Source organism: Salvelinus fontinalis, chromosome 38 (assembly GCF_029448725.1).
Source record: "Salvelinus fontinalis isolate EN_2023a chromosome 38, ASM2944872v1, whole genome shotgun sequence".
Taxonomy (NCBI): Eukaryota; Metazoa; Chordata; class Actinopteri; order Salmoniformes; family Salmonidae; genus Salvelinus; species Salvelinus fontinalis.
In genome coordinates this window covers 8,013,865-8,034,102 of record NC_074702.1, presented here as the reverse complement: position 1 = coordinate 8,034,102, position 20,238 = coordinate 8,013,865, and the positions used below count along the sequence as shown (strand labels likewise).

The following is a 20,238-nucleotide window of genomic DNA, read 5'->3' as shown; positions in this document are numbered from 1 at the left end:
GCATTTGGAAACTATTCAGACCCTGACCTTTTCCACATTTTCTTACATTACGGCCGTATTCTAAAATGTATTAATCTACACGCACACTACCCAATAAGTAAAAACAGTTTTTTAGAAGTGTTTGGAAGTGACTTACACTGAAATATATTTGCATAAGTATTCGGACCCTTTTGTCACAAGCCGGCTCATAGCCTGTGACAAATGAGAGGACACGAACAACAGGTATAGGCCAATTTAAGTGTTCTTTATTATTAAACAAACTATGAACTTAAACTAAGAAAAAGGAATGAGGTGTGGATGTATCATAATGTAAGGTGTATGTAAAGTGCATGGGTGCATGAATATGTGTGTGTGAACATGACTGAGTGAAAACTATGCAAAACTAAAAAGGAACAAACAAATCATGAGCATACCTGGAGGAGCAGAGAGAGAGAGCAAGACAAGAGAGAGGTGATTAGTAAGCAGTTTTATACCCTGAGCCCAGGTGGCTCCAATCACTTAACGACCCTCCTCTGCCTGCAGGAGGAACCGCCCCCTGCACTGCAGAGGAGGAGCCGTGACACCCCCCTCCTTAAAATGAGGGTCCCACCCTCAACCCAACTTCCTCCAACATATTCAAAATAATTCAAATTTCCCAAAAAACAAATAAACAAAAATACCAATCCCGGCTCCTAGCAGTAGCCCCGTGTCCCCCAGCTGACTGTCCGCCCCTCAAACTCAGCAGCCCTGGTACCTGGGGAGCAATTTAAGAGGAAAGAGGCGCAGACAGCCCGTAGGGTCAGCAGAGAAGAGATACAAGCTAGGTTAAAGGAGCACGGGACAGAGCATCAGCAATGATATTATCCTTACCACTAATGTGTCTAATATCAAGGTTGAAAGGTTGCAAGAACAAAGCCCAACGCATCAGGCGCTGGTTTGGGTTTTGCAGGGACCTCAGAAAAACAAGTGGGTTGTGGTCAGTGAACACAGTTAAAGGGGTCAAACCAGAACCAACATAGACCTCGAAGTGCTGTAAAGCCCAACTGAGACCTAAAGCCTCCTTTTCAATTACAGAATAGTTTTTCTGATACTTATTAAATTTTCGGGAGAAGAAACTGACTGGACACTCAACCTTGTCGTCATTCTCCTGGAGAAGCACAGCCCCAGCACCGATTTGACTGGCGTCTACCTGCAATTTGAAAGGTTTCCCAAAATTTGGTGCTGCCAACACAGGTGCCAAACACAAAAGAGTCTTAACTGCATCAAATGCCTCTTGACACTGGGTGGACCAGATAAATTCAGCCTTGGCCTTCAACAGATTGGTCAGTGGGGACACTACTACCGAAAAGTTTTTACAAAAAGCACGGTAGTACCCCGCCATTCCCAGGAAGCGCATCAGTTCTTTCTTTGTAGAGGGCTGTGGGAACTGCTTCACAGCCTGAACCTTGGCTTCTACGGGACAGACAAATCCCTGACCAACAACCTTGCCTAGGTATGTGACTGTAGCTTTGGCAAACTCACATTTTGCCAAATCAATACCTGTGTCCAACAGACTGCATCTCTGTTTCCAGTTTTAGTCTCTTCTCCTCAGATACACGATCAAATCTGTGTTTGATAGGCTTAGCATCTCCGATGTCTATATCATGTTCAATTAAGTGGGTTTGCGATGGAGTGTCAGAAAACAAAACAGGGTAGTTTCTAATAAGAGCTACCAATTCATCACGTTTCTCAGAGTCTAAATGATCTACCAAAACCCCAAGGTTTTGCAAAGTCTGGGAGTTTTTCAACCGACCTTGTAAGACCTGGTTTGGCTTACTTGTACACTGACACGTATGACAAGTTTTAATAAACTGAGATACATCCCGCTTTAAACGTGGCCAGAAAAAATAACGAAGTATACGATCATACGTTTTACGAACACCCATATGACCTGCCACATCACCATGTGAAGTTTGCAACACTTTATTTCGCAAAGTAGTAGGTACAACTATTTGAAAGACTGGTTCTCTTACACCCTTATCATAGTGTGGAACCCATTTCCTGACCAACAGCCCTTCAAGAAGAAAATAACACTGAGCACTATTCCTCACCACTGAATCAGGAACCACTTTATCAAACAGATCAGCAAAAGTAGTATCGGCTTTTTGCTCAGCCATCAATGAATCTCTAGAACTAGTCAACTGTTCTGTCTGGAGTTTGACTGGCAACTCAAGACTTTCTGGCTTACTCTCAATCTCCTTACGAGAGGCTGCGCGGGTAACCGCACAAACTGGAAATACCTCAGGAGACACACAGTTCTGATCCGGAGATTCCCTTGCAGGGGACACTGAAGGTTGCTTCTTACAGATGTTTAATTTGCCATCTGCCCACACCTTACTACCTGCCAAGTCATTCCCCAAAATCATGTGCACTCCCTCTACTGGCAACTGAGGTCTAACCCCAACATCTACATCACCCTCTACCAGACCACATTTTAGGGTAACTTCATGTAAAGGACAAGAGAATGGAACTAAACCCATACCACATACCATTACACAACGGCCAGTATCAGACTCTTTAGAGAACGGCAAAACAGATTCCAGAATAAAAGAATCTAAAGCTCCAGTGTCTCTTAGGATCTTGATTTTAACATTCTGGTTGCCATCTACCAGGGACACTACACCATCTGAAATAAAGGCTGAAAAATCACAGCGGGAAGACTGAGAATCAAACTCAACTAGTGGCTGAAACAGCTCACCCTGGTGGTCAGAGGCTGTAACAGGAGCTGCCATCATAGCAGGTTTAACTTGACCTGACTGTTTTGAATGAAGCCGAGGACAATCTTTCTTCCAATGTCCTTCAACTAAACAGTAGCGACAGGTATTAGCATTAACCGGTGCTTTAAGTCCTCCAGACCCAAACTTCTGCTGAGGCCTTTGGAAAGAAGCCCCCCAAAAAGGTGACCTACTACTCCTAGGAGTAAAGTTATTTTCATGGTACATGTCACTGTTTGACTCAAAATGGCTTTTATGTGTTAGCCTGTACTCATCTGCAAGGATTGCTGCATCACTTGGAGACTTAACTTTACGTTCATTCATGTATGTAGCAACCTGGTCAGACACAGAATTTTTGAACTGTTCTAACACAATGAAATTAGACAGACCCTCAAAAGTACTAACTTCAGAAGCTGTACACCAACGATTAAATGCAGAAGTCAAGTCACAAACAAACTCAGAATAGGTTTGTGAATCTAACTTTTTCCTGTAACGAAAACGTTGACGATATGCCTCTGGCACAAGCTCGTAGACCTTCAGAACTGCTGATTTAACTTTAGCATAAACTTTACTGTCAGCTACACTCAGTGCTGCAAAAGCCTGACGTGCTTTACCTGTAAGTACACATTGCAAAAACATAGTCATGTCGAAATCTGACCAAGCTCTAGCTTCCGCAATACGCTCAAATAAAGTAAAGTATGTGTCTGGATCTGACTCATCAAATTTAGGCAACAAATGAAGATTCTGTGAAACATCAAACTGTGGTAGTCTTTCCGGTCTATTACCATTTCTCAGTCGCTCTAATTGCATTTGCAACAGTTCCCTCTGCTGCTCAAAAGTTAATGAAGGGCTAGACTGAAAACTTGCACCCTCACTACTAGCAGACTGACCGCCAAAAACACCCATTTCCCTAAGACCCTGCTTTAAGCTAGTTTTAACAGTCTCTTTAATTTTTTTATCAACAATCTCAATCTGATAATGTTCAGCAATTTCAATTAACTGCTCCTTAGTACACAACTCTAAGGCTACCTCTGAAGGAGCTTGAACAAAACTACACAAAATGGAAGACATTTTCCTCAACCAATACAACTATTACAAATGCTCAAAAAAACACAACTCACCTGCTGTCAATCTGGGTTCAAGGACAGGAGCCACACCCCACTATCCTCCAAAACTACTAACTAACTGGCCCTGGTCTTCGTGCAGTCACATGTGGTGGGGTTTTATGCACACAAAACCAGTGGAGTGGAAAAGACAACCAGAAACTGGCGGCCCTCCCATAACCACGGAGGTGCTCCCGAGCCGATGTAGGGGAAAAGGGAAAGGGATGCTCTACCCACGTTCACTGCCACCTAAAACAAAAACACCACAAGCCTCCTATGGACACTTGCTGATATGCCTGAACAGGAGAGGACTCCCACCTGAACAAAACCCAGAAAAACAGAGTGAATTGCTTAGCTACCAAGCTAACTCAACCAAAAGAACACATGGCTCTCAACTCTCTCTTAAACAAAATTTGGCCCAACCAAAACATCCACTCAAACAAAAAAAATTGTCAATCTGAACTAAACTAACCCAAGTTAACTACTATCCCGGACGAGCCCCCACTTGTCACAAGCCGGCTCATAGCCTGTGACAAATGAGAGGACACGAACAACAGGTATAGGCCAATTTAAAAGTGTTCTTTATTATTAAACAAACTATGAACTTAAACTAAGAAAAAGGAATGAGGTGTGGATGTATCATAATGTAAGGTGTATGTAAAGTGCATGGGTGCATGAATATGTGTGTGTGAACATGACTGAGTGAAAACTATGCAAAACTAAAAAGGAACAAACAAATCATGAGCATACCTGGAGGAGCAGAGAGAGAGAGAGAGCAAGACAAGAGAGAGGTGATTAGTAAGCAGTTTTATACCCTGAGCCCAGGTGGCTCCAATCACTTAACGACCCTCCTCTGCCTGCAGGAGGAACCGCCCCCTGCACTGCAGAGGAGGAGCCGTGACACCTTTACTCAGTTTGTTGATGCACAATTGCCAGCAATTACAGCCTCGAGTTGTCTTCTGTATTTTTTTTATTTTTTTAACCTTTATTTAACCAGGTAGGCAAGTTGAGAAAGATGCTACAAGCTGTCGTTAGGGAGTTTCTCTTGTTCTCTGCAGATCCTTTCAAGCTCTGTCAGATTGGATGGGGAGCATCACTGCATAGCTATTTTCAGGTCTCTCCAGAGATGTTTGATTGGATTCAAGTCCAGGCTCTGGCTGTGCCACTCCAGGATATTGAGACTTGTTCTGAAGCCACTCCTGGGTTCTGTGTGCTTAGGGTTGTTCTGTTGAAAGTGAACCTTTGCCCCAGTCTGAGGTCCTGAGCACTCTGGAGCAGGTTTTCATCAAGGATCTCTCTGTACTTTGCTCCGTTTGTCTTTCCCTTGGTCCTGACTAGTCTCCCTGCCACTGAAAAACATCCCCACAGCATGATGCTGCCACTGTACTTCACCATAGGGATGTTGCCAGGTTCTCCAGATGTGACGCTTGGCATTCAGGCCAAAGAGTTCAACCTTGGTTTCATCAGACCAGAGAATCTTGTTCCTCATGGTCTGAAAGTCTTTTAGGTGCATTTTAGCAAACTCCAAGCGGGCTGTCTTGTGCCTTTACTGGGTGGCTTCCGTCTGGCCTCTACCGTAAAGGCCTGATTGGTGGAGTGCTGCCGAGATGGTTGTCCGTCTGGAAGGTTCTCCACAGAGGAACACTGGAGCTCTGTCAATGACCATCGGGTTCTTGGTCACCTCCCTGACCAAGGCCCTGACTGCAGCCAGCTCTAGGAAGTCTTGGTGGTTCCAAACTTCTTGCTCTGACATGCACTGTCAACTGTGGGACATTATATAGACTGGAATGCCAAATCATGTCCAATCAATTTAATTTACCACAGGTGGACTACAAACAAGTTGCAGAAACATCAAGGATGATCAATGGATACAGGATGCACCAGAGCTCAATTGAGTCTAATAGCAAAGGGTCTGAATATTTGTGAATAAGGTATGCTTTTTATTTGTAATAAATTTGCAAACATTTATAAAAAAAATAAACTGTTTTCGCTTTGTCCATATGGGTTATTGTGTGTAGATTGGGGGGCAAAATGTATTCAATCCATTTTAGAGTACTCTCAAAATGCCGTGTGGAGGATATTGTTCCTTCGGTGTAAAACTGGAACTGTGCATCACCCAGGGGATTCTATGAGTTGTATTTTATCTGATCCAACAAAATAGGGAACTGAAAATAAACTGTCTCAGTGGTGTCATCTATGCTTCTCCAGCTGTGTGAGAAATGTTGCTGGCTCTCAAGTTGACCTTAAATCTACCATAAACAGTGAATTGGCATAATTGAAAACCGTTTAATAAGATTTTGAATCAAAATCAGGTCACTTTGGTAACATTTAATTAGTGACAAAAATAAACAAATATTGGTTTCATTAAGTAATTTTTGGAATGAAAATTCCAATAAAAGAAATAAGGAATGTCAGAAGAGAAATGAAATGCTGTCCTGTTGCCTGATATACTGTTGCTGGTTTTCAAACATTTGTCACAATGTTGCACAGTTTGAAATGCATTTAAATCAATTTGCCGCCATTGGTATTATAGAAATATTAAAGGGTCTCTATACCATGGGAGGTCTTGAAATTAAAGTTGGAATCATTCAATAACAATGGATATTGACTCATATCCAGTTTAGACTTGTCCAAATGTAACTGTTGCCTGACTGGAGGGTATGGGGTTAACACTTCTCGAAGCCACTACGCCCCAAGGATGCTCATTCCAGTGATGAGCTCAGTCCTAAAGTGCCATCTTTAGAGTTTTAGGGACAATCTCAGATGACACCCTATCCTCCATAGAGTCCACTACTTCCAACCAGATCCCCATGTGGCTCTGGTCAACAGTTGTCCAGTATTTCTCAGTTGGTATAGCATGGCGCTTGCAACGCTAAGGTTTGGGTTTTAATTCCCACGGGGGACCAGTAGAAAAAAAGAATGCACTCACTATTGTAGAGTGACTGCTAAATGACAAATGTAAATATGAGGAGTAGGTTGTCTTTCCTCACTCATTCCTTTTCTAGATGCCCTCCATCTGCTGGAAGCTGATACAGGTGAGCAGCACGCTGGTCCCCATATATGTCTTGCCATGTCGTTTCTGGGCCTGTGTGGCAAAATCCTCAGTTTTAAACTGAGCCACAGCCTCACCGATGCCATCTTGATCACGCAGAATGTAGACAAACTGTTCAGTCAGAGGAAGGCCGCAGAAAAAATATCTTATTTTCGTCACGTCTGACTGGCGGTTTTGTACGGAAACACATCTGTGCTGTGGGAAACGGTCTCACCCGGGGTCTCTCAATCTGTTTCTGCTCGCTTCGCTCTGAAACTGCTGGTGTTGTCTTGGGGTTGCCATGGTGTCTCCCAGTTGACAACATGGCTTGCAGCTTCTCCATGGTGACAGATGAGACGTCTATGGCCTGGGAACCAACATGGCAGCCATTGAGGTTCAAAGCATAAACGTAGTCTTCCGTTTGGTCGAATATTACAAACGTTGTATCTGTCCTCTCGCTATCCTTATACAGTAAGTGTAATATTTTGCTGTTGGCGATGTTCGGACAGCCAAACAATTCTTTTATCTCATTCTTCGTTATTGTTTTGGATAGATTTTTGGCCATAATACAGTACTCCATGCTCGGGGACTCGCAGGATCCGGGCCTCTTCGCTGACCGCGACCTGTCCTCAGAGCGCCTCTTGGCCCAGGTCCTGTGTATTTCTCTGTCAGGCTCATACAAGCTTTGTCGTTGGGTTCTGTATGAGGGCCTTGCCCTTTCCTGGTGCTGCATTTCCTTGGATTCTAATGAGGGTCCATCTCTTTGGATTGTATACGAGGGTATTTCTTGGGGGTTGTACGAGGTTCTATCTCTCTGGGTTGTGGGCCTTTCCAAGGGGTCATATGAAGGGTTCTGACACTGCTGGATGGCATAGCTCCACATCTCCTCAGAGGCCCCACGGACCTCCACGCTGATGCGGCCCAGTTGCTGGTGGTTGAAGCTTAGGGCATCACATGCGTCCTGGGCATGCCCAAACTTTACAAGGCAGCCCTGTCTCACGCCCAGCTTCACATTAGCTATCACATCCTGGACCAACAGGCCTTTGAAGAAGTGGTAGATCTCCTGGCTGGTCACAGTCTCTGGCAGGCCAAAGAGCCTGACGTAGCCTGGCCTTGGCCTGTAAGCCTCTTCTGGTCTCCTTAGCTCACCCCCAGGCACAGCTGTGTTATTAGCCCTGAGCACAGGACCGACAGTTGCGCTATCGGCCCTGAGCACACAACCGACAGCTGGGCTATCGGCCCTGAGCACAGGACCAGGTGCTGCTGTCGCTTTGCTGTGCTCTCCTGGCTGATTAGACTGCAGTCCTTGGATAACAGCAACAAGGCCGAACAGTAGGGCTGTGACAGGGTCGGGCAAGGGTGCTGCCAGGGGCAGCAAAGGTTTCTTCTCAGGTAACAGCGCTGGAAGGAGCTTCTCCCTCTGTAGTTTGGACTCCATTTTTCGTTGCAGTTCTGCGATGCTACTAATATGTAGGCTCACCGGAGACTTTTTAAGAAGAGTTCCAGAGCGCCTCATTGCGTGCTGGCCATCTCTCTCTGTAGTGAACACAATGAACGCTTCACTAAGGTGTCCTCCTATAATATATACACCACCTTCTGGGATGTACAAATTGGTAAAGAATCTGCGTATGTCTTCAGTCCCGGCCTCAATATTCAGACCCTGCAACCGAAGTACTATGGTCATATTTAACTCCTTTTATCTGGCAACCAGAGATCTGGAAACGGATACAAAAAAAAGTGTCTTTAACATAAAGCAGAAATCGAGTTATTTAATAGATTTTAAGCAACAAAAGGATAAACATTTAAAATGGGCACATTATTTTTTACTTGTATTAAGAACATCCAAATTCCAGAATTTCGAAAGAAATGTAACACTTTAAGTAACAAACACAACTGATGAAAGCTGGCACGCGGTACATTATTATGATGAACACCTGGTTGGCTAGCTAGTTAGCCCGGAGGCACGGTGGCTGTGAAATTAGACTAGCTAGCCTGCCCTGTAAGACGAAACATTTAAGAATATTTCAGTTAAAAAGGTAAACAGCTCAACTCCTCAAATTACTTACCAGATGAAAACCATAACAACTCTGGCTCCTCTGTATTTTAACCCTTTATATCGTAATTTTGTGTGATTCTGATAGGTCGAAATGTTGTCCCTTCACGAGCCCGACCACATTAACTGTGCACGAGCTGCCACATGCTCGCATTTTATGGGGAAGTAAGGAGGCGCGAGAAAAGTGGCGCGAGCACGCCCCAAAAGACAGAAGGGGTTGTGGGTAAAATAACAGGAAGTCAGTTTCTCTACCATGGCAACGGGGATGCTACTTGTGTGCGGATTGGCACTATTTCTAACAATAAAATCAAACTTACTTCACTCCCAGCAGTTTACGATTTCGTTTCAGCGTCCTTCAGACTGCGGCGTGGAACAGTTCTACGACATCTCCAGTCAGTCCTGTGTGAAATGCGGACCGAACCAGTGTACAAGTGCAACTGGTGCGTTTATCAATGGTGTTGTTGGTTATACTGTGACTGACGGGCTACCTTATTAGCAGTACGCTAATCTACTCCAGTCCGGGTTTGTTATAGAGTCAATCGCGTTGTTTAAAACGTTACGTGTAAGAATAGAGCAGGCTCAACCATCTTTGCTAAATAGTACCTAAATACAGCAGTAGCGAATCATAGGGGAGGAATGTAATTGCAGTAAACCACCTGGCTAACTAGCTGGTTAAAATTGGATAATAATGCAGCTAATATAGTGTAAACTGGCCTGCTAGTTGCATTGTCCTATATGTAGACTATGTTAGCTGGTTCATCAGTCAATAAGATTGCTGCAGGTATTGTTTGCTGAGAGAAATGGCACTGATGGTTTACAACGTAACCTACAGCTGTGTCTACTGTTATAATCTCTTGTGTTAACCAATTACCCTCTCCTCCTTCATCAGGTCTGTCTTGTGAATGTGTGACTGGGTTCAGAGTTCTCGCCACCAACGGAGCTTCCATCACCTGTCAGCAGTGTCCACTAGAAAAACCTGTATGTTCTTATTCCATACTACTAGACAGTACATCACACCAAATAATTCATTACAAAATCAGCTATTTCAATTGATTTATCATTCACCGACCAGTTTAAAGGTCTCAGTCAATACAGATTGTCCTGGCAAGTGTGCTGAACACATGAGGTTGGTGGCACCGGAGTTGGGGAGGACAGCTCATGGTAATGGCTGGAGCGGAATAAGTGGAATGGTATCAAATACATCAAACACATGGTTTTTATGTGTTTAATGCCATTCCATTGCTACGTTCCAGCCATTATTATGAGCTGTTCTCCCCTCAGCAGCCTCCACTGGTGCTGAACTGCATGTGTTGTTCTGCCTGTCTCCTGTAGGCAGTAACAGAGGATGGCTATGGGTGTATCCTCTGTCCGGGCAGTCTGACTGAGCAGGGAACCTGTCAGTGCCCGTCTGGGAGTATACTGGGTGAGTAAAACTGGGAGTATACTGGGTTAGACAGCAGCTGGAGGAGCCACATCTACAGGGGATGTGACGGCGTTTATGGTGCGCCGCTGTGTGATGCTAATGCTGTATTGTTGTACTGTAGTGGAGCGGGATGTCCAGGGGAACCCTCTGGAAGAGGCCAGGTGTGAGGTGTGCAATGGAGCTGAGCCTGCCCTCTCAGCCCCTGACAGCTACGGAGACAGGTACCAGACACAGCCAAGTCTTCCTGCAGAACAACTGATATTTCTGCTCTAAACTCTCAGATGGCATGACTTGTTAAGATTCTGCTGATTGAACCGTTTACTGTCTGTCTCTGTCTGACTGTCTCTGGCTGTCTGCTCTAAACTCTCAGATGGCATGACTTGTTAAGATTCTGCTGATTGAACCGTTTACTGTCTGTCTGTCTTACTGTCTCTGTCTGTCTCTGCTCTAAACTCTCAGATGGCATGACTTGTTAAGATTCTGCTGATTGAACCGTTTACTGTCTGTCTGTCTGACTGTCTCTGGCTGTCTGTCTGTTTCTGTCTGTCTCTGTCTGACTCTGCTCTCTTGTCTCAGGTGTCGGAGATGCCAGGCTTCCCTCATCAACACCTCGCAGTCCTGTATGTGTGGTTCCAACATCCTAGTGAGCCCACCCTCTATAATACGCGTGTGTGACATATGGGTTTAAAATGAAATACAAGTCTAGAGCATCTGTGAATCATATGTCGTGTTTCTTTACAGGCTGGAGGTATGTGTTTCCCTCCAAACAACCTCCCTACAGCTGTGAACCCAAACATCAACTATGCCGAGCTGGTAAGTCAACACAACAGGGCCCAGTTTTTCAAATGTTATCTATCTGGATTTTGTCTATCGGATAAGATTAAATGCATAGAAATAGAACGAATAATTTACTTGAATGGGGTATTCCATTGTATTCATTCTATTTCTGTTTTATTCCTATCCGATAGGTGAAATCCAGGTAGATACTGTAATTTTTGAAAAACTGGGCCCAGAGCATCAGTGAGCCTGCTGTAGTTATGTGACTGTGGAGTTATAGTAACACTGTAACACTGTTTGTTATGTTCCCCCTGTAGTCCCTTCCTGTGCAATCAGCATGGTTCTCCACAAACCTCTACTCTTCAGCAGCTGCCTGCTTGGTAAAATATACAGTCTCTCAAATACCTGTTCACCTTTCTGTCCCTGGACGATCTATGTGCACTTGTCCGTGTGTGTGGTGTGTGTCCTGCAGGTGTTCTCTGACCTGACTGTGTTGGTATGTGTGCGTTGTACAGGTGTATACTAACCTGACAGCATGCCAGGCATTGGGGAACATGTGTGTGATGAACATGCACTCCTTCAGCAGCGTGGTCAACGATGCCTGTGGTCTCTACAACACCATCTTCAGAGCTACCGCAGCCCTGGGATCTACACAGGACATATCCTACTGGTAACCTCTAACCCTTTTCCTGACCCCTAACCTATAACCCCTAAAACATCTTCCGAAGATCTACTCTTGCTCTGGAGTCTCTAACCACTGTTTTCAACCAATGATGTCAAATCTGGAGTAGATCAGTCAATGGAACTGTCCATTCCTGCCCCTGTGACTTTAGGAGAGCCAATCTCCCATGGCTTTACTACGGGGACCAGCCGGGTCTGGCCAACCGCGTGCTGCAGACAGAGCCACTTCCCACTGGATTCAGCTTCAAGGGACGCAACAGGGTCCGTAACACACACATTGACCCAACACTATTACCATAACACCTATGATGATCACTCCGATTGTACATGGGTTGTCTCTCTTTCTCAGAATACAGACATCAACCTAGTGGCTGCTGTCTACAACGCCAGAGGAGACTTCCTCCAATGGGAGAAAGTGGGAGGAAACAACCTGCAGGTAAAACAGGAAGTTCATCTTGAGCCTGACTAGTGAAGGTTAGTCTTGCATTGCCACATTCATATTGACCTTCAAGCTGAGCTGTCTACTGTAGTAATATTTGTAACGACCTGAAGTTGGGAGCAGAGCCCTGAGTGACACACAAGTCTAGCCTAAAGGTGTTCTTCTTTCCATCACACTGTTGGTTCCAGTGTTGAGACGCCAGTGTTTCATGATACAGCTCAGTCATAGATCAGTCGTTATCATTATTAGTTTTGACATGAGGAAAGTGACTGTCTCCTCTCCCAGCTCTGTCCAGACACCGCCAGGAGACAGGAGGCAGCTTACACCTTTGGCACGGCCTACCAGGAGACTGTGAGTTTCTACCTCTATCCAGTGCTTGACTTGGACTGAAATAGGTTCCGGTAATCATTTTGGATGCCACTACTGTTTATACAGTATTTAGGTGCAGAAGCTCCACAATACTTTTGAGGTAATATTCTATAAGAGGAACAGGAGCCCGAGCAGTAGAACATTTGAGGTGCCGGGACTCAGCTCCGGTGAACTCCTGCCCAAGTCAAGCCCTGTCTCTATCTCGTCAACATGTGCTGTGGTGTTTTCTCATGGTGACAGTTGTTTTGCGTTCTCACTTAGCGCCAATTCTATTACGTATGTGTCTGTGTGTGTAGTGTGTTCTCTCCGTAGCAGACCTGTTGCGTGTTTATGCTGAGCCTTTATTCTACGATGTGTTTGTGGATCTGAGCCGAGGAGAGGACAGGAGACTGCTCCCCCTCCCCACACGCAACCTCAACCAAGAATACAACAGGAAGTTCATCAACCGGGGTGAATGTGGGAGGGGGTACATTTGTTTTAAATCCTTTCTCCCTCAACAAGTATCTTGAATAACGTGTGTGTGTGTGTGTGTGTGTGTGTAGGTAACTTGAACGACTGGTACCTATCGAGACGTGTGTTACTGGTGGACACTCTGAGTGGGAGAGAGAAGAGCCTCGGCTCTCTGCCAAAAGTCATACGCATCGCAAGCAGCATCAGGATTGGGTGAGTTGCACACACAAACACACATCCATGTAGGAATACATGCATTCATCAATGTTAGCAGGGTGTGAAAACATGTATGTATGTATTTGTGACATAGGTTTCAGCTGGTGCCAGGGACTCAGAAGGGACAGGTGTTCCCTCCTCTCCTCTCTGTGACCTACTCAGACGTCCTCATCACTGCCCCAAACACACAGACTGTCTCTGTGAGTAACACATCGCACACACAAAGACATCACACACGCCTATCACAGCACACACACACATCCCTGATCCCACTGTAACTTGTGTGTGTTCTAGGTGTCGTTTGCTGTGGACTATGAGATGGACCAGACTGAGGCTCACATGAAGACTGATGTGAGTAACCAGGGGGCAGAGAACGAGAAGGGTAATGCTGTTGCGATTGCATGTATAGTGAAGACCATAATGATTAGTGTGTGTGTGTGTGTAGATCGCCCTAGGTGTGTTGGGTGGCGTTTCTGTTCTGTATTCCCTGGTGAAGACAGCCAGCTGGAAGAGGAGGATTGGCTCTCCTCTCATTGACATGGAGGTACCTGACCTTTAACCTGTAACCTTTAAACACCCAAATGCATTTATTTAAATGTAGAATTCGATTGCATGTTTGTCATATATTTTCCCTGACCTCTCTCTCTCTCTCTCTCTCTCTCTCTCTCTCTCTCTGCCTCTTCTTCTCTATTTTTCTCTGTCTCTCACCCCTCCTTTTCTTGCTCTCAGACCGTATTGAAGTTCCTGTTGTTTTACGCTGGTGATCTGGCTAACGTCTTCTTCTTCATCACCGTGGGAACAGGCCTGTACTGGCTCATCTTCTATAAGGTAGACGGAGACCCCCACAGACACACACCACACCACAGCCCCCCCCCCCCACACACTAACAGACCTGTCCCTCTCTTGTACACCTTTACCTCTGACCTGTCTCTGGTCTTTACTCCTGTCTATACAGATTCTGATTTTATTCAAGGTTTTTCTCTTCTTTCTTCTCCTGGGCTGCACACTCAGACGGTGGAGGCAAGTCTTTCTCTTCTCCTCCCCTCCTCTTTTCCTCTCCCCCTCCCACACAAGAACATTAAAAACATTCAAACGTGTGTGTGTGTGTGTGTGTGTCTAGGCCCAGCATTTTGTGTCAGTGCTGCTACCGTTACCAGGTCTGCAGGAGGAGAGGTTTGTGGCGTATGTGGGCTGTGCCTTCGCTCTCAAGGTGAGGCCATCCCACCCTGTTGACAGCTTGTGTTATGTGTATGCTTCTATTTGTCTAAAATTGTGGTATTCAAAGTCGAGGGAGCGACCCCTAGTGTGGGCGCGGGGGAATTGCAGTGGGGTCGCCAAGTTTTAAAAAAGTATTATATATATATATTTTTTAAATGGGCGTACAGTACAGATTATTTGAAAAATTAAATGTGATTTAGTAAATTATTTATATTGGTTCTCCTAATTTTGTAAGAGATAAAATTTATTGAATGTTATTTGTTGATGTAAAATATCCATTTACAGATTTTTAAGGTTGTGTAAGTATATAAATTAGTTCATACCACCTAAAACCAACTAAGGCATAGATGATGGTAGTAAGAGCTAGAGCAGGTTCTCACCACTGGTGGGGGGATAACATGCTGTAACGTCCCCAAACATGTGCATGAACATCTAGTTCCAAAATTGTAATACTTTTCTGTTTTGTGTGCCAACGCTAAGGATACCGCTTTGTGGCACACCTATAGGAAAACTGTCAGGAAAATAGGACTGGTGTTAATATAGGTGAATCTGTTGAAACTTGCAGTCCAACTCCTCTGACTATCATTGTTAGGATGCCAAGGATCCTAATTATCTTTTATTTCACAATTTCATTAAACAAATCTTATGGAGAATAAACTATATTTTTCGGACAGTTTTTGCCAAGGCGGCGGCATAGGTGCCAATGGCATAATAGAAGATCTGAAGGCCTCATCAATCCACACCTAGGAACACCACATGACTTAACACACATGCACACACCCAAACCCACACACAGATTCTGACCCAACGTTCGGAACACAACATTAACATAAACATGCACAGTCAAAGAATAACCCTTGTGTTTTACGGGGCAGCTGAGCAGTAACGTGTTCATGGATCTGTACTACTTCACAACTCTGTTCTCTTCCCTGAAGCATATGCAGATTTGGATAGTAAGAGGTTTTGCTGAGGAAGTGATTTCCCACTTTCCTGTGGTAACCTTGTGTTGGAGCCTCCTAATCCTAATAATAAAGTTGGGTGGAAAAAGGGAACATATTTGCCTTTTTCATCCTATTTATCGAATAGCAATGGAATTATTGGCCGATATCGATATATCGGTCATTAGATTTGGGGTGGGGTCACGAGAAATTCTGCCGAAAGAAATGGGATCCCTGCTGAAAAAGTTTGAATACCACTGGTCTAAATTGTCTTCCTGTCATCCAGACTGTGCAGTTTCTCCATAAGCTGATCCAGCAATTGTCAGTGGATATCTTCTTCATAGACTGGGAGAGACCGCGCGGCAAAGCCAACAAGACCATCCAGGGTACGTAGTCCCCTTTTCTCTGAAAGTAGTTTACCCCTCTGTCTCTCTGAATTAGAAGTGACCATGATTTGGGTTGTTGCAAGGCAATGGCAACGGTGAGGCGAAGCACAACCCTTCTCCTGTCAGCATCTGGAGGACCTACTTTGTGGCCAACGAGTGGAATGAGATTCAGACCATACGCAAGATCAGCCCCACCTTCCAGATCATGGCTGTGCTTTTCCTACTGGAGGTACACACACATCTTCCTTCCCGCTCTCTGTCTCCTTGTCTGAGTCTCTGTGTCTCTCTGTCTGTGTCTCTGTATCTCTGTGTCTCCTTGTCTGTGTCTCGCTGTCTCTGTCTGTCCCTCTGTGTCTCTGTCTCTCTCTGTCTCCTTGTCTGTGTCTCGTTGTCTCTGTCTGTCCCTCTGTGTCTCTGTCTCTCTCTGTCTCCTTGTCTCTGTCTCTCTCTGTCTCCTTGTCTGTGTCTCTGTCTCTGTCTCCTTGTCTATCCCTCTGTGTCTATGTCTCTCTCTGCCTCTCTGTCTCTCTCTCTCTGTGACTCTCTCTTTCCCATCAGAGAAATGGCAGCACTCTCCCCTGATACATTTCAAATCACTTTCTAAACGCTCTCTCTGTGACTCTGTTGCTCTCTCTTTCTCTCTCCCTGTGTATCTAGGTGGTTGGCTTCTCCAGTCTGGCCTTTAGGGACCCCTGGTCAGATCTCCAGCGCCCCCCTCAGTCCTATTCCCCTCCCTACAGCCTGACGCTGCGCTATGGCCTGGCCGCCACCCTCTGGCTCTGCATTGGACTGCTGCAGGTAGGTAAACCCCTATGAACTGCAGACGTTGGTCGGACCTGTTACCAGAGTGGGTATCTGGACAGGCTTTCTCACTGTGTGTCTTTCACTTTCTCTCTGCAGATCATTTTCTTCACTGCGTTTCATGAGCGTTTTGTGGAGGATAAGATCCGTCAGTTTGTGGACCTATGCTCCATCAGCAACGTGAGTATCACTCTCACCAGCATGTACAGTGTGTGTGTGTGTGTGTCTCAGCTGCCGTGCACATTTTGTAAAAGTGAGATGGGCTGATGAACTGCTGCTGTTTTAATGCTATCAGTCATTTAAACAACATTTTTCTTCTGTCTTAGATCTCGGTGCTGCTGCTGTCCCACAGGTGTTTTGGTTACTACATCCACGGGCGCTCCGTCCACGGCCACGCTGACACCAACATGGAGGAGATGAACTTCAACCTCAAGAGAGAGGCTGTACGTACACAGAGAGACAGAGAGTGTGTGGGTGTGGAATTGGGATGTGTGTATTTCGTTCCGATATAAAAAGCTATTCAACCCTTTCTCCCTCTCTCTCCCTGTAGGAGTCTCTGTGTGGTCAGAGAGGTCTCCTTCCCAACACAGACACTCAGACCTTCCAGATCTCCATCACCAGCCGCCTACGCCTGCAGTACGACCGCATCCTGGAGCCCCTCAGCAGGGTGGGGCTGTGTGTGTCTGTGTGTGTTGATTGAGGTCATCATAATCAACAGGAAAGATATTCATGTCTGTTCTATGCAATGTGTTTCTATCAGAATATTCTGTTACGTTGTACCACTTTGAACGTGCCTCTGTCTGAAGCTTTTTAAAAGGTAGTTGTCACAGTTTTCATATTATTTCAGGTTACAACACATTTCATGATTTATAATTTCAGATTACTTCGTAGAGTTCGATGGGTCAGGTACACTCAAGGGCATGGAAATATTTACCTTGTTCAAAGGTATATCTGTGTTTGTCTCTAACAGAGAAATGGACCGTCGCGGTTGGTGGACGCAGCCTCGGGACACCCCTTTGACCAGAGCACCAAAGCCTACCACACCATGAACCGTTTCCTAGGATCTGTCATAGACCATGTAAGATATCAACATACCACACACCATGAACCGTTTCCTAGGATCTGTCATAGACCATGTAAGATATCAACATACCACACACCATGAACCGTTTCCTAGGATCTGTCATAGACCATGTAAGATATCAACATACCACACACCATGAACCGTTTCCTAGGATCTGTCATAGACCATGTAAGATATCAACATACCACATCATGAACCGTTTCCTAGGATCTGTCATAGACCATGTAAGATATCAACATACCACACCATGAACCGTTTCCTAGGATCTGTCATAGACCATGTAAGATATCAACATACCACACCATGAACCGTTTCCTAGGATCTGTCATAGACCATGTAAGATATCAACATACCACACCATGAACCGTTTCCTAGGATCTGTCATAGACCATGTAAGATATCAACATACCACACACCATGAACCGTTTCCTAGGATCTGTCATAGACCATGTAAGATATCAACATACCATGAACCGTTTTCTAGGATCTGTCATAGACCATGTAAGATATCAACATACCACACCATGAACCGTTTCCTAGGATCTGTCATAGACCATGTAAGATATCAACATACCACACCATGAACCGTTTCCTAGGATCTGTCATAGACCATGTAAGATATCAACATACCACACCATGAACCGTTTCCTAGGATCTGTCATAGACCATGTAAGATATCAACATACCACACCATGAACCGTTTCCTAGGATCTGTCATAGACCATGTAAGATATCAACATACCACACACACAACACACCATGAGTCACTTCCTGGGAACTGCCTAAATATTTTCACGCATACCCTTTCCTGATGTTATGTTGTATTCTCTGTAGGCCCATCGGGACATGGAATACGTTGTGAGAGACAAACTGTTTTTTGAGAGAGTCATAGGGATGGAGTTCATGGAGCCTATGGACAAGAGCATCTTCTACAACGGTTATGCTGCAGCCTTTCCTCCATCTTGTGCCAACATCACTTCTTTTTCAATCTTGGTTCCAATAGTTTATATGTATATACAGTACCAGTCAAAAGTTTGGACACACCTACTCATCCAAGGGTTTTTCTTAATTTTTACATTGTAGAATAATAGTGAAGACTTCAAAACTATGAAATAACACATTGAATCATGTACTAACCAAAAATGTGTTAAACAAATCAAAATATATTTGAGATTCTTCAAAGTAGCCATCCTTTCCCTTGATGACAGCTCTGTACACTCTTGAACTTCTCTCAACCAGCTTCATGAGGTAGTCACCTGGAATGCATTTCAATTAACAGGTGTCTACTTTGAAGAATCTCAAATATAAAATATATTTTGATTTGTTTAACACTTTTTTGGTTACTTCATGATTCCATATGTGTTATTTCATAGTTTTGATGTCTTCACTATTATTCTATAATGTAGAAAATTGTAAAAAATAAAGTAAAACCCTTGAGTGTGTCAACTTTTGACTGGTACTGTATATATCTCAAAACATGGCAGATACAACAGTAACATGCTGTCTATATTACTACATTACACACACTGTGTGGGCTGCAGATAAATGGCAGTGTGGTCTGTGAACAAGCCTGTACACCTGTATGACCTCTGAAATATGTCTTTATTCAACTCTGACAGATGAGTCCCATTCGTTCAGTGACGTGCTGTTCTATGGAAATGAAGCCACTCTGTTGATCTTTGACACGCTCTTCTTCTGTGTGGTCGACCTGGGAGCACAGAGCTTCATACTGGCAGGCGTACTCACATACGTACAGCAAATGGTCAGTATTGTGGGTGTACTTGTACCTGTCTTTGTTTGTTTGTGTTAGTTGTATAACAGCAAAAAATAACATTTTATTTATTTTCTATTCTAGATATTTCGGTTAATCCGTAACGGTATTGGGCGGAGAAACCTGGCCAACAAAACATTGGTGGACCAGAGATTCCTGATCTAGTTTCTGCTGTCAGAATGGCGAAAGTATAGACCAGGCGCAGTCAATTCCAGTTCTCGGGCCTGATTGGTGTCACAGTTTTGCCCCAGCTAACACACCTGACTCCAATAATCAACTAATCATGATCTTCAGTTTAGAATGCAATTTGATCAATCAGCTGTGTTTGCTAGAGATGGAGAAAAAGTGTGACAGGGGTATTCAACTCTTATCCTATGAGGTCTGGAGCCTGCTAGTTTTCTGTTCTACCTGATAATTAATTACACCCACCTGGTGTCCCAGCTCTAAATCTGAAAAAAGCAGTGGAACTGGTCCAGTTGAGCTTGAGTGGTATAGACTATAGTATGCCATGCCTTGTTAGCATTGGTAGCTGTGTGACTAGCGCGGTTTAATTGTTTTGTTTACAGCTTTGGCAGCCTCTTTTATTTTGACAAATGCTTTTCTACTTGTTTACACAGTATTTTGTACATGTTCTTCACAGGGTCGATGATGTACATTTTGTAATTCAGTTTTTCTATGTGATATGTTTTTACAAATTAAAACAATGTGTCTGATTTTATATTGTCTCTTCATTCGCTTCCTCTGTTATTGGCCCTGTAGTTGGAGA

General features: G+C 44.4%; 2 protein-coding genes across 2 annotated transcripts; one reads left to right on the top strand and one right to left on the bottom strand.

The window, feature by feature from the left end:
- Positions 1–223: 223 nt before the first annotated feature.
- Positions 224–9,091, bottom strand: LOC129838134 (RNA-binding protein 12B-like). Its single transcript, XM_055904875.1, has 2 exons — positions 8,933–9,091; positions 224–8,581 (listed from the first exon to the last, which is right to left on the bottom strand). The coding sequence occupies exon 2, from the start codon at positions 8,548–8,550 to the stop codon at positions 7,003–7,005; it is 1,548 nt and encodes a 515-aa protein (XP_055760850.1). The 5' UTR covers positions 8,551–8,581; positions 8,933–9,091; the 3' UTR covers positions 224–7,002.
- A 37-nt stretch (positions 9,092–9,128) lies between these two features.
- LOC129838130 (meckelin-like) lies at positions 9,129–20,190 on the top strand. Its single transcript, XM_055904870.1, has 28 exons — positions 9,129–9,359; positions 9,809–9,897; positions 10,252–10,342; positions 10,464–10,563; positions 10,919–10,985; positions 11,084–11,155; positions 11,437–11,499; positions 11,635–11,789; positions 11,953–12,061; positions 12,150–12,236; positions 12,525–12,590; positions 12,905–13,058; positions 13,151–13,271; positions 13,369–13,474; positions 13,569–13,625; positions 13,720–13,818; positions 14,004–14,102; positions 14,395–14,484; positions 15,717–15,816; positions 15,900–16,045; positions 16,474–16,614; positions 16,717–16,797; positions 16,944–17,060; positions 17,168–17,284; positions 17,588–17,695; positions 18,536–18,638; positions 19,321–19,463; positions 19,557–20,190. Exons 1-28 carry the CDS (start codon positions 9,173–9,175, stop codon positions 19,635–19,637), a joined length of 2,949 nt encoding a protein of 982 aa, XP_055760845.1. The 5' UTR covers positions 9,129–9,172; the 3' UTR covers positions 19,638–20,190.
- The last annotated feature ends 48 nt before the right edge of the window (positions 20,191–20,238 follow it).

Bases quoted from the DNA above. Each gene is read 5' to 3' on its own strand.
- LOC129838134 (XM_055904875.1), bottom strand. From the start codon at position 8,550: ATGACCATAGTACTTCGGTTGCAGGGTCTGAATATTGAGGCCGGGACT.
- LOC129838130 (XM_055904870.1), top strand. From the start codon at position 9,173: ATGGCAACGGGGATGCTACTTGTGTGCGGATTGGCACTATTTCTAACA. The intron at 10,343-10,463 runs GTGAGTAAAACT...GTTGTACTGTAG, and splicing joins CCCGTCTGGGAGTATACTGG to TGGAGCGGGATGTCCAGGGG. The intron at 10,986-11,083 runs GTGAGCCCACCC...GTTTCTTTACAG, and splicing joins TGTGTGGTTCCAACATCCTA to GCTGGAGGTATGTGTTTCCC.